The following is a 15,123-nucleotide window of genomic DNA, read 5'->3' as shown; positions in this document are numbered from 1 at the left end:
AAAAATGTAGCATATTGACAAGAATAATTAGTAAAATAGATTATTAATTAGTAGTAAATGTTAAAATGAAACAACTCAATTTAGATGTATCACAACCAAACTTTCTCTCTCTCACCATATCTCTTTCCACCTCACTGTTCCTATCTCTTACACAAAATTCTTAGCTGTATTTCAAATGGAAGCCCACATTAATAAGCAAGGGATTTTTCTATCTTGTTTTTTTTTTTTTGCCTGCTCAGTGTAACAACCAAATTACTCACCTACCACTCCAAGCCTTTTTAAAGTAATGATGACCTACAATAAGCTTATTAAAGGAGGTTCTAAGTGGTTGCTTGACTTGCTCAGCACTACAGACTAAAAACTCAGGAACAAAAAGTTGCTTTCAGACAACATACTTCTCCAAACCTGACCCAGGCCAAGCAACAAGAAGATGTAGGGATGGGGCTGAAGAGCAGCCATATCCAAAAAGCCAACAGAATGATTCAATTTGAACAAACACAGCACACATATTTGTAACCTGCTCCATTATTACAGAGAGTGTGCTGGACTTGCAGTTTGTAAGTTATTCCATCAGCCAACTCCACACCATAGATTTCTGAGGCTAATTGAGTTGGTCGAGAAGAAGGCCGCTCAACAATAACAATTAAACTATACATTATGACATGTTTGTCTATTAATTAGTTTCAGTCTTTGTTTCCTTCTTATACATAAAATATGAAAGTCCTCAGACCAGTCAGACTTGTTAGACAAGAAGGACTAAGCTCCAGAATATACATCCATTAAAATGTATCAGAAATGGATCAAGATACCCATTCCAACCCATCCACCCCTTTCCCATCCCACATATGCCTTATTGATTTTGGATGAAATGACAGGTTATCATTGGCAAGACATAAGAGGGGCTAATACTAATCCTTCATCCATCACAGCATCCTCAGAAGACACGACTGCTTACCTTTCACTCACTCAGAAGAAACTAGTGCCTACCCCTCATTCTTGAATAGATACCTAAAATTAATCAAGCCCATACTGAACTTCAGTTGCCCCTATTTTCGTCTAGTACCTATTATTATTATCATTCAGGTGGCGAGCTGGCAGAATCATTAGCATGCCAGGTAAAATGCTTAGCAGCATTTCATCCATCTTTATGTTCTGAGTTCAAATTCCGCCATGCTCAACTTTGCCTTTCATCCTTTCAGGGTCGATGGAATAAGCACCAGTTATGCACTAGGGTTGATGTAATCGACTAGTCCCCACCCCAAAAACTTCAGGCCTTGTGCCAAAATTTGAAATTATTATTATTATTATTGTTGTTGTTGTTGTTCCAGAAAGTTCAGTAACTGGAGGCAATGTAGATTTAAGTTAACTGCCTCCCCAATTATATGAATGGGACAGCCTGCAGTGGATTTGAACTAGTGCGAAATTTTGTCAAATTAAGTAGTTTCACATCTATGGTAATGCATACAGAGCTAAGTACAACTAAGAACCACAGGAATAAAGATATGAACGCTTAAAACCCAAAGTTTATTGTACAATGTATCGTCTGCAAGTTAGTCAATGTTACTTGTATACTTTGAAGAGTCTACCACAATATTGTGCTTTTCACTTCAGCTTGCTAGCTGAGAGAAAGAGAGACACAGACAAGAGACAAGTGATAGCAACCAAAGAGAGAGAGAGAGAGTAACACAGAGACAAACTAATCAACAGTAAAAATGAAAGAGGCAGTAAGGTAGAGAGTAGGGGGGGGGGGGGGAACAACAGTAAAAGAGAGACAGTAAGACAAAGAGAGATAGTAAATCAAACAGTAAGAGACAACAGTAATAGAGAGTGTGGTAGGTGAAAGTCAGTAAGCAGGAAGAGAAAAAAAAATCAATGAGAAGTAGAGAGTAAGTAAATGAGAGAGAGAGAGAATGTGTGTGTGTGTCTGTATGTTACTATTCTAAGAATTATAAGAAAATCAAAATTTTATAAAATACAAAAAGAGACAAAAAAGCAGTTATTGAAAAATGCTTGACAAGTAGTAGTAGTAGTAGTAGCAGTACTGGTAGTTAATAGTTGTAATAATTATTCTAGGGTTATCATTTAGAATAACAGTAATAATTATAGTAGTAGTAACAGTGTTAGGTAAAGGAATCTCCAGACAAAAGGAGGTGTGTGTGTGTGTGTGAGAGAGAGAGATTGTTTGTGTGTGTGTATGAGAGAGAGATTGTGTGTGTGTGAGAGAGAGAGAGAGAGAGAGATTGTGTGTGTGAGAGAGATATTGTGTGTGTGTATGTGTATGAGAGAGGGAGTGTGTGTGTGTGTGTGTGTGTGTGGGCACGAGCACACAGTGAACCCTTGTTAAACCACACCCTGTTAGGTTGGATATAGGACAAACTGGACAAAATTTGAGTTAAGAAAACTGACTGTCAGTGATGGTTTCTGCCACTGTCTTTGATTATTAGTGTTGTAAGGGGAGGAGGGGGTATTCTCTGGGTGCACTGGGTAAGTAAGTGCAACACACAGCAAAGATGACAAATTTATCATAAATTTTAAGACCATTCAATAATATAAACCTTATGGAAAACTAACACTTCTGTTCCCTGTTATGAACTATTGTGACAGTTACTTCACTAATACCTTCTTCCGGCTAATTTTATATGTACTGGCCAGGTAGCAGCATACTGGAATAGTGACAAAATAAGGACTTGAAATGAGTGACAGTTTACCAGTTTGCATTGTGTTTATTATTTGCATTTACATTTAAAATGTTTTCTTTCTAGTGCTCTGCGGAACCCCACCTAACTAACATCTTAATCCATCTGCTATTTAAATTCGTTCATACCTCCTCCATCACCCTACTTCTTTCTACCTGTATTTAACCTGTTACATATATACAAGTAATGTGTGTTTCTTATTCACTTTTGCACTCCCTCTAATAAACACTACACTTTCAAGGTGAAAATTGGTAATGAGATTTGATTTCCAAAACTAAAGTAAGCCTCATACTTATTCTATTGGTCTATTTTGCCAAACTGCTAAGTTACAGGAATGTAAACACACCAGACACACAAACATACATATATGACAGGCTTCTTTCAGTTTCTGTCGACCAAATCCACTCACAAGGCTTTGGTCGGCCCAAGGCTACAGTAGAAGACACTTGGCCAAGGTGCCATGCAGTGGGACTGAACTCGAAGCCATGTGGTTGATAAGCAAGCTTCTTACCACACAGCCACGTCTGCGCCTACATTTGTTTATTTTTCAGCAATATTAATTCCATAGTAGCATGTTTAGTATAGTAGCAGAGTGCACTCTGTGACAGTAACTACCATATACTACAAAACAAGTTGCGTTGCCCTGCATTGTTTGTTGCTATTTCAATGATTGGGCAATGGTCAGCTTTTTACTTTACATCACGGCTTCAAGGATAATACAGAACAGACTGGAATTTCTAAGGAAATTTTCTATCCAAATTACCAATGTCAATGACGTACAACCAGAGTTTACAAAGGACACCTTCAAGTTTCTGACATATGAAAATGAAGAAGCTAACTTTCCTGTTGGTTTCATTGATGCTACAGACTTAGACCTTGGAGAAGGAGGGCAACTTGTATATTGGTGAGAATCTGCAAAGCGTATGCTGATAAAAAGCATATAGCTTCAGACGTTTGCAAGACTAAATAAAAACTCACTGCAGGTTCTTGAAAATTTAATGCTGATGCTAATTATAAATTGCCATCAACTAGTGCAAGAAGGTGTAGGACAGTTGAAAAATAAGCAAATTCCGAGGAGACAGTAACAACAGTGCATGCATCAATGATCTTGTGGGTAACGATGTTTGTGGTATGGAAATTCAAAGAACTGCTACCAAACTAGCTAAGTATATGCAATTAAAAAATTTCCAGCAAGTGACATACGGCTGTGGCAATTTAAACAATGACAACCACCCGTCACAAACTTCAAACTTCTTGATTGAGCAGCAAAATTGCCCACAACAAATCAGGTAGTGTATAAATCAAGGCCATCGAAACATTCGGGGAGAGATGAAACGATTTAAATATGAAGAACGAAGCTGGGTGGCATAAGCGCTCACTATCCCAGAATACCCAACTTTAACCCCTTTAGCACTCAGATTACTGTCAAATGTAATGCTTATTTATTCATGGTTTATTTCATGGTTTATCATGCATTATTTCATAGTTTCAAGATTTCGATGATGTAATTGTTTATTTTTAGAATGACATTGTAGGGTAGGTGTGATAGACTGGATCTGGCCAGTTTGAACATAGAATGGGTTAAATATTTGGGCCAGATGTAGTTGATTTAAATGTTAAAGAGTTAAAGAAACATCCACACCGAGTCACAAATTAAGAAATGTTTTGTGGTACTGTGTTGCATGAATGCAGATAGTAAGCGCCTTTTAAAGTTAGTGTTGGTGGTGGAGAAGTTCAGTTCATTTGCAACTTCGAAAGATGTTATGCACCGGCTATCAGGTCATTATCACCATGGTTCAATGTGCACATCTTGAATGACTGGTTTTCTCACATTACTTACTGAGAGTGTATATTGTCAATCATTCTTTTAAGATATTAATTTTGAACAATGCACCTGTTCACTTCTTGCCACTCAAATGTCACATCCAGAGTCTAGCCAATGACTCAAAATGTAATTGCAGCCTGTAAGACATTGTAGCAGTGAAAGTGTGTGAACAAAGTTCTTATGACAAGAGGACAATCTAAGAAAAACCACGAGAAGAAAAAATTCTCAGTGGCTCAAGAACTGCAACCAATTTTGCAGCCTCATGGAAGATACTGAAGTGTACTACTGTAATCAATGCTTGGGAAAGACCTGTGCAGAATGTGGAAGTAGAATACATATTTTGAAGAATTGAACACAAGGGATTTTTATAATAAACTTCAGAGAGAACAGGTGAGATGATGTCACACAAGAGAATGTCAAAACCTGGCTTGAAAGCAGAGGATGATCTGACATAGATCATGGCTTGTCAGTTCATATAATCACTCGTCAACAGAAACAAATGTTTAGCAATATTATTGATATCGTTAAAAGTCTTATAGCAACTCATTATCCACAAGTAGTTTCAGTAAGATTAAACAACTGAAACTCCAACTTATTCCTCAGGCCAATTTGTCACAACGCTGCTGCTGATATCGATGACCTACTTACTGTTAGCTCAATCCTTCACCGTCAAATCAGATTTCTGTTTAAGAGGTAAGGATTAGCAGAGCATCATAGCTCTCACAGTACTTAATGACAAGTTATCACCCCTACCCTCACCCCTACCTAGACTACATCAAGCTCCACTGGTATCTACTGCAAGTAAATGAAATTAATTTACAGTTATAACTTCTCGATTTTTACATACTAGAATGTTAAATGAATTTATAATATATAGATATATTTTATATAAAATTATAGGATGCTTACAGTATTTTCAGTAATTTTGTTACTGTTTATCATGTGCAGCTTAAATTTCATATATTTTCGATATCACAATTTTAAACTCCTATCACTGGTTTACTCAGGTTAGACAGACACCATTCCTCACTATTATTAGTACAGTTTAACAAAAGATTCACTGTGAGTGCATGTGAGAAAGACAGAAAGACAGAGAAAGAAAGAGAAAGTGATTGTGTGTGAGTAAGTGTAAATGAATGTATGTGAGAGTAAGTGTGAATGAATGAGTGTGTGTGTGTGTGTGTGTCCAATAGTGCGTGTGTCTAAAATGACATGAAGGAGCAAGGGCAGTGGTCTTGACCCATTTTAGAGCCTGTGGGACTGGTAGAAGGAAGTTATCTTCCAACCAGAGACCTAGTTCAAATGCTTGCAGCACAGTCAACTCTGCTAAAGCTGCCTATGGGTCATATTGAGGTACTGTATACATACAGACATGTACATGTGTATGATGTACACACAAACACACATATGCACACTGTGTACATGTACATATATATCCATGCGTGTGCATGCATGCACACACACACACACACACACACACACACACACACACACACACACACACACACACACAAGCATACACCTTGTTATGAAAATCTCTAGTTACAGAATTTTACACTAAGGGAAATTGTAAAGTATGACCACTAATTTAAAGATAGAGCTTGTAATTCCACCCTCATGGAAACTTTAATTTCAAAAACTAAAAATCAAAATCCATGCAACACACACACATGCACAATTTCTTTCTAGAAATAGATACTTGGTACGATACATGAATACAATCAACAATTTTTCTCATTTTCCTGTCTCCATTCACTGAAATTTTTGTTGCTTAGTCTACCAATTGATTATTTAAAATTTATCAGTTTTTGTCTCCTACAAACTTTTTTATAGTTTTATTGTCCTCAACATTCTTGCCAACACCAAGCCATACCCTCCTCTTCCACAGTACCCTGTTCTACATACATCTCAACTTTCTTGCAAACAACTATTCACACTCTCTTCTACCCAGTCCTTGTTTGTGCCCGCATCAATTCAAATGACCGTGTTTTTTTCACTGCTCTCAGCATTCTTGCCCTGAGTCTTGTTACTAGATTTAACAATACATTATTTCTCCCATATCATACAGCTCCCACTTTTCAATATCACTTCTCCACCCTTTCATTTTTCTATTTTATTTACTTATCCTGAGGAACTGAAGAAAATTATTGCTGAAGGAGGTCACAAACAAGAACAAATAAACAAGGTTGATGAGACTACGCTTTTCTGGAAGTGCATATGCTAGGACTTTCATTTCTATGTGAAATAAATCAATAGTAGGCTGTAAGCTTTCAAAAACTCCCTAACACTTCTAGTGGGATGAAAGGCTACCAGTGATATGAAATTAAAGCCCTTATTCTGGAAATCTAAAGTCCTCCATGGACTACAGGTTTAATTGATCTGTGATTAGGGATTCAAATAAAAAATTAAAAAAAGCTGGGATGACTACAAATGTTTCCAAGACTGGCTTATAAACATTTTTTGCTCTGCTTTAGAAAAGTATAATGCCAGGCATAATAGTTCCAAAAAAAAATGCTGCTCTTTTACACAATGTACCAAGAATACCCAGTGAGCTTAAATGATCTCTCTGATAATGTGAGAGCAGAATACAACCCTAAGAGAAGAACTTCTTTGCTCCAGCCAATGGGTCAAAGTGTGATAGCTAATTTCAAGGCATAGAAGAGTTATGAATAGAATTTTAAAACAATACATAAATGTAATTTATGAGGAGGATAACACTGCAGTAAGCGACTACTGGGGGAAAATTTTGAATTTATAAATGGCATTTGGCAAAACATAGCTAGACTGTATTCCTGACCGTACAGGCCTTCCACCAGCAGAAAGTCTACAAGTTCAGTAAGATACTGTGATTGACAAATGATACAGGGCTTGAAGAAGTTGCAGGGGATGTGGTTGAGTTATGCGAGTCAAATAGAGAATGCTTGTCAAACAAAGAGCTGATGCTTTTAGACTAAGAGAGAGGGCCACATGGCAAGAAGAGGATACAGAAGCTCCACCCACACTATTTCAATTGGCTGTAAAGAATATGGCCAAGAGGAGTTCATAATGAGCTCCGTTCCTACACTGAGTCTTACTAAGAAATAAAGCATTGTAAATATTACACAGCTTTGTGTACATTTTTCGTTACTGAAGTGGATGATTATAATTATGATCCACAGGGCAGAAGACAGTGCTTTTCATCCTTCCAGTAAGTCTTCATTGCAACACAGCAGTCAATTTTTTTTCTTTTCTTTCCTGTCTTTTTTTTTTTTTTTGGTAGTGAGTTCCTATTTTACTATATTAATGCATTCTATTCATTCCCTTATGTACTTCTCTTCAAATGTTTTCATGTATAAATACAGTTCCATGTGTTTGAAAAAAAAATCACTTTCATGCATAAAATTGATCAAAATATGTTTTGTTGTTGATTCCCTCCCCAACAAAAAAAAAACAAAAAAAAAATTCCATCAGAACATCTCAATTTATAACATGGAAATCAATGGGAAAATAAGTTTCACATTACAAAATTCTGCATTATGCCAAGATTTTCCAGGAATGTAGAATTCTGTAATGTGGGGGATGCTTGTGTATGTATATGCATGTATGTATATGCATGTGCATGTTTGTATGTGTGTGCATATATGTGTGTATGTTTTATATGTACATGTGTATGCATATATATGTATGTATGTATAAACATAGGAGCAAGACTACAAGCGAAAGTGGTCTAACCTTAATATTCGAATCTTCCTTACATGGATATTGGTAAATCTAAAAATAAAAATGGTTTTCTTTTTTTGAGACATTGAAATCTATGAGAATTTAGGAATTTTTGGTGTTTTTAAAATTTTGAATCAGATTGAGGAAAATAATCTTTCTAATAATTTCTTCTAAAAATTTGGAAATTGCATAATCTATCTCGTAAAACCTTAATTTTTCTAAGTCTTTTTTTTAAAGGGTTTATTCCATTGTAATAATCACAATAATAATAATAATAATAATGATGATGATATAAAAATAAAATAATTTTAAAATTGGTATTTGTATTTATTCACAGAGAATATTACTATTAATAATAATAATATTACTAATTATGATAATAAATTTATTTTAACTTAGTACAAGCCCATTTTGGACAATCACAAAATACACGACTTGAAATTATTTCATCAAACCATAACAATATAAGGCAAAAGCTACTCTGGCAGGATTTGAAATCTAAAAATTAGAACAAAACTGAATAGTTTAAAAGGCATTTAGACCAACACTTATTTATCTGCCAACATGACACAATAACAATAATTTCTTACATTAGCACCAAGTAACAAATCTATTTGAATCAAGACTGCTGCACACAAATGGTCCTTTTTTTTTTCTTTTCTTTTTATTTCAACCCCAGAGTTATGAAAAGGCCAAGTCAAACTTCAACAGGAATTGAACTCAAAACAGAGACAACTAAATAATTTCTAACTTTGGCACCAAGATGATATTTTGATAGGGAGGGGGAGGGGTACAGCCAGTTAAATCAATCATCCACTATTAAACAAGTACCTATTGTATTGACTCGAGGGGAATAAAAAGCAGAGTTGATCACAATGTAAAGAGGCCTTGTTTTTTTAGCCCCTTGTCAGCAGAATGCACTGACCTGTGATCAAGTGTGTTTTAGCTATGAATATTGTAATACTGCAGAGTAGGGATGAAAGTGACTTAAGCATAATTTTGCTGCTATTTCTAGCAGGTCAAGCAACCACATAGAGGCTTCCTCATTGACTCATACAAAGAGATGATACTATAAAGGCATTTCGCCCATCATTCCACCAAGTCTGTCATCCATCACGTTCTTAACTAATAATGATGATAGTTCTAATTTTGGCACAAAACCAGCAATTTTGAGAGGAGGAGATATGTCAATTACATCAACCCCAGTACTTGACTGGTACTTTATTTTATCATTCCCAAAAGGGATCGATACCTTCCAGAGGTCAACAAATTCAGTTACCAACCAAGTACTATAGTTAATTTACTTGACAACCACATCCCCCCACCCACTACAAAAATGGCTTTGTGTCAATGTAAGAAACTATTATTAACAGTAGTAGTAGTAGTAGTAGTAGTATTGCTAGTTATGTCATTTTTATTCAGTAATGAATCAAATTTCATGTGTGCATGTGTTTGTTACTTTGTTGTGTGTGTGTGTGTGTGTGTGTGTGTGTGTGCATGTGGGTATGATGTATGCAGGTCTTCTAATATCTCTAAAAAAATCAAGGCACCCTCCCACCCCTTTGACACAGACTATCAAGTACACATCTACAAACATATATGAATACAAAACAAAATATAGCAAAATTTCCATTTTTAAAAAAAAATGGATAAAAGTGGTGGAAGTTGGGAGAGGAGGGTTCGGAATGAAATACTTACCTTAATCGTATTGTCTCTTAAGCCACTAACAATCTTCTGGTCATCGTACTGAAGGCAATACACTCCTTTACTAGTTTCGCTTCTACAGTGAATCCGCTGTAGTGTGTGTTGGCCCGTCCTCCAGTTATTCTCAATTCTCTGAAACAGGTTAATAAAGATTGCTTTAATAATAATAATAATGATGATGATTTCAAATTTTGGCACAAGGCCAGCAATTTGGGGGATGGGGTAAGTCAATTGCATTGATGCCAGTATGACACTGGTACTTATTCGATCTACTCTGAAAAAAAAGGTGAAAAGCAAAGTTGATCTCAGCAGGTTTTGAACTCAACATAAAGACCGACAAAATGCCACTGAATAATAATGGTTTCAAATTTTGGCACAAAACCAACAATTTTCAGGATAGGGGCAAGACAATTACTTCAACCCCAGACTGGCCCTTTATTTTATTGATCCCAAAAGGATGAAAAGCAATGATGACCACAGCAAAAGTTCAACTCAATAGTATACATTGAACAAAAGTAATGACTGAAAGTGTAACGATATACGGCATACAAGGAGACGAAAAAATTTGAAGATAATGATGCAATCCTTGTGTAACCAAGGAACCTCACAGATCCCAAGTTACCCTGCTCACCAAGAGCAGCATGACAAGTATTCCTTTCTCTCCATAATTTTTCAGCCCAAAGGCACATAGTTCAAGCATCTCCCTCTCTACTCTCACTTTCCTTTCAAAGCGAAACCTGGAAAAGTCAAGGAAGGCTTAACCAAAAAGGAGTGTTTGTCTTCGGTCCTTTCAGTCATGTCAATCACACAACCTCTTTTGCCATAACAACCAGACACAGGAAAGGAAAACTGCCAGCCCATCTTCGCCAAAGAAGACAGTGGAGCGATTTTTCCCATGGAATCAGTTGATAGCTGGATCCATTCTACACATGATAGTAGCTGTTCAACATAACTATACAATTTAGCAATGGCCAAGCACTGTAGAAGCCCATGCAGAATGGTTTCATCGCTCTGTGCTCATCTTCAGCAAGTGCAGCAGACAGCATTACCACGTCTGTATAATTATCCCAAACTAGCAATAACTTCCAGTAGCACTGCCAGGCCAAGGATTTCTGAAAATTATCCATTGGCTCCAGCATGAAAATCCTTCAGGAAAGACGAACCAGTTGATTTTCACCAATGCCAGTCAATGATTTTGATGGAAGGCAGTTAGTTGATATCATCAAGTAAAAGTACACTTATTTTATCAGTTTCTTTGACCGAACTGCTAAGTTATGGGGTTGTAAACAAATCAGACTGGTTGTCAAGCAGTGGTGGGAGACAAAAACACACACACACCAAAACACAGAGTTTATAAAGGACTAGTAATCCAGACTAAATACTTCTTAAACTCTCTGCAGATAAAAATACATTAAGCTCAGAAAAGACCCTATGATTGGTAATCCAAAGTTGCAGTCCATCACCAGTCAGATTTGTAAATACATGGTTGTATTAACAAGTTAATATGGTTTGATTCTCCAGAGTGATATATAAAATAGGTATAAATAATGGGATTTATACATTTATTCATGCATTGTAGACTTACAGCTGTTTTGGATATACACTTTGGGTGCATTTATGGTTCGATTTGGTTGATTGATCAATCAATTAAATCAGAACATGAATGCACCCAAATTGCATGTCTGAACCTGAAACTGCATAATCGTAAAGCAAGCTTCTTAGCCACATGGCCGTGTCTAATTTGTGTTCTTTTTCTTCATAGATATTTGAAGGAGTGTGTATGCACCAATAACCTCCATACATTTCAGTAGCTCAAGAACAACATCTGCGCAGAAATAAATTAAAAGTTTTCAACCAGAATTATTGACTGCCATCATGAAGAAAGACATAGAAAGAGCCTGTCTCTGTCAAGCTGAAATGTAGAGGACATCTAAGCAGCCTAATTCTTCATAACTGAAGAATATTACTCTCCATTTGTTAAATTTTCTTTCTGTATGAAACTATTCACAAATAAAAATATTCAAAAATAATTACAAGATGGAGAAGTAATTAGATTTTAAAATTACTCTCACTTGAACATGTGTATGTGCATATATACATGTGCACACACATACACACACAAATATATATATATATATATATATATATATATATATGCACACACACACACACACACACACACACACACACACACATACTATACAGATATATGCAAAGGCACACACAAACACATACAACTCATATGCAGACCCACACAATTTATGGATAAGTAATAATAGGGAGGTATACGTTTTTGCCCTTGTTAATCCAAATGTCAACATTTCACAGTGACAACTGAAGCATATTTACAGTAGAAGACTGAACCAATGAAAACTGGAAGTAGGGGGGGGGGAGGACAGAATGCAGAGGTTTTGGAGAAACAACTATCAAGGTTTCAATCCAGCAACAACATACCAAAATTACCATTGTTTTCACATTTGCTCTGTTTTGTCTGCCATGCAAGCACAAATAACCTCTTTCACTGGTCTGTCATTGGACTGTGGCCAAGCTGGGGTACTATCCTCTAGATTACAGCCCATTACATCAACCACAGTAACTATTTTTATACTGACTGGTGATTCTTTCTTTGACTGACGGATGACAGGTAAACCTGACTGGAATTTGAATTCAGAACATAAAGGGAGGTAAATAAATACTACTACGTATCTTATTTGATGTTCTGCCAGCCACTGTCTTTTTAATATTACTAACAAGAACAAGTAGAACTTGCACAAAATTCCATGTTTTATTATTCCTATTTCACGACATAAGTTTGTAAAGCTTCATTAAGGTTTCCTTTGTCATCATCATTTGATTCTGTCTTCCAAGTTGACATGGGTTAGACAAGAACTGGCATGGTCAGGGGCCTGCACCAGGTTTCATAGTCTGTTTCAACTTGGGTTTTATAGCTGGATGCCCTTCCTAATGCCAACCACTATGCAGAGTGTACTGGCTGCTTTTTACATTGACACCATCACCAATGCTTTCTATGTGACACCAGCACCCACACAAATGCCCTTTACATGACACCTCGGTTTTAGAATCTCAATTCCTCATCATTATTGAACATCCAGTTTTCCATACTTTGATTCTACAAGGACAAACACATTCTAGTTTTACTTCACTATTCCCTATATCCCATATCTTCCCAGGTAGACTTAACCAACACAATCACCCATCACCAACAACTCCAGTGACATTTTCTTTTTGCTCACTCTCACACAGTGTCTATAAAACAGCTTACACTACAGACATGTATTTAGTTCTCCAGCAGTGTGCATGGAGAGACAGATAGGTGGTGGACAGAGACAAACAAAGCCAGAAAGAGGCACTTAAATAGCTATATACCACCATAATTTTCTCCACTTGTCTCATTTGGATGGAAAGATCTATGACATAATTTTTCCATACCTATTGATTCTGTGTATTTTTATCAGTAAAAAGTCAATGTTCTCACATTAAAGCCAGCTTATTTATCTCAAGAATTTATTGATCGAGCTCTAACTCAACCATGCATGCATGCATGCAGATGCACACACACATTGCACAGTCAACTAACTGCACCTTTTCACCCTTAGTATCCATTCCCATAGTTATCTATTCATATTAATAGACCATATTGTGTGCCATACTGTACAATTTGACTAATAAGCCATTTACATTTGGTGTTTAGTTGTTTATTTGCTTTGTCACATTTAAATGTTTCACATAGTGTGCCTTTCTGAGAGAGAGACATTGGGGTAGCAGGAGTCCTTTTGCTAATGGACACAGCAGCTCATGAAACTTGCTTTATTTTGAATTTTGGTCACAAAGCAAACACCAGCTCCATTCTAACTTTTGCACTAATCATGTCTAATCATTGGTCAGTCAAATTGCCAGGTTAATTAAATTCAGATAATTTTTAAACATTTTATGCTTGTCCAATATCATAGCAAAAAAAATATAAATATGCAAATTATTTTTGTTTTCTAATTAATTAAATTAAGTTTAAAAAGTAGCAAAAACCTTCCTTAATATGTAGGGAGAATGCTGGTATTTTTTCTGTTTGAAAACCACTCTTCTAAACAGTACTTAATCTACACTTGCCTCTGCTCTTAAACATCGAACTATGAGGAAACAAAACTGAATGAATTTCTACATGGGTGTTAGAAAAAACAACCAATTTCCCCTCAAATCACATTTAAAAGAAAAAAGAAAGAAAAAACACATTGGATAATCTAGTCCAGTGTTTCTCAAACACTTTTTACCTATGGACCCCTTTGATTCCTATTTTACTTAGATGTATGCTCCTAGCCATTTGATGTTTAAAAATATCATTATACTCTTATAATTGAATATTATTAGAAACTGTATTAACATTTTTTTTTTTAATATTTTGTGTATTGTAGAAGTACAACCAAGTTATTGAAGATCAATCTTAAAGATTTATATGCCCCCCCCCCCCAAAAGGCCATATGGATGCTGGTTGATAACCACTGATCTAGTCCTAAGCAAACTGTATCTGGAAATGACTGGATTGCCAAGCTAGAATGTCACGTCAACCACAGATGACCTGGATTAAACAACATTACCCATAATTATCTTAGTGATGTGCTTATATAAATGAAGACTCACTCTTTCCAATCATTTTTTATTCTCACATTTCTGGCAATATATGTTTGCACTTTGTAAAACATGATAAAGTCTGAACAGCAAGGTTGCAATCCCATCTGACAGACCACACAACTATTAAAAAAAAAAAGAGGGTGGAGCAATTTTCCATTAGGCATGCCATTCAGAAACTCCTGTAGGTCACAATTTGTCCATGGCTGACCTAAACCCTGTACAGATTCCACTTAAAGATAAACATGTCACACTCAAACTTTGTAAACCGGACAAAATCCATGTAGCAATAATTCAAGAGACAGCCTTACAAGTAAAAAAAAAAATTTTTTTAAACTGAACATCCATTACACACACACACATCAAGCTAAATTATATTGAAACCAGGCTAGACAGACTCTTTTACAACAGGTGCAGTATTATCACAGACAAAAAGTTGTATTCACCACCATTATCACCAATAGAAACACAGATTTACAAAATAACACAAAGTATATTAATATCATAAATACAATGTATACCTCCACCATTTTTAGCAACCATCCACCTGGATTATAT

The 15,123-nt window shown here is 36.0% G+C and overlaps 1 protein-coding gene across 4 annotated transcripts in view; it reads right to left on the bottom strand.

The window, feature by feature from the left end:
* The window catches only part of LOC106884274 (F-box/WD repeat-containing protein 1A), a 109,196-nt gene that overhangs the window by 20,810 nt on the left and 73,263 nt on the right, over positions 1-15,123 (bottom strand). For 2 of the 4 annotated variants that reach the window (XM_014935563.3, XM_014935564.3), the window contains exons 5-6: positions 9,919-10,056; positions 8,233-8,271 (exon numbers count right to left, since the gene is read on the bottom strand). In XM_014935563.3, coding sequence (XP_014791049.1) covers positions 8,233-8,271; positions 9,919-10,056 — 177 coding nt within the window. The remainder of the gene's footprint in view (positions 1-8,232; positions 8,272-9,918; positions 10,057-15,123) is intronic. The other 2 variants (XM_014935565.3, XM_014935566.3) reach the window with 1 other exon arrangement.

This window comes from Octopus bimaculoides, chromosome 14 (assembly GCF_046866305.1).
Source record: "Octopus bimaculoides isolate indiv1 chromosome 14, ASM4686630v1, whole genome shotgun sequence".
Lineage (NCBI taxonomy): Eukaryota > Metazoa > Mollusca > Cephalopoda > Octopoda > Octopodidae > Octopus > Octopus bimaculoides.
Note: the sequence above shows the minus strand (reverse complement) of the source record. Positions and strands in the feature narration are given on the sequence as shown.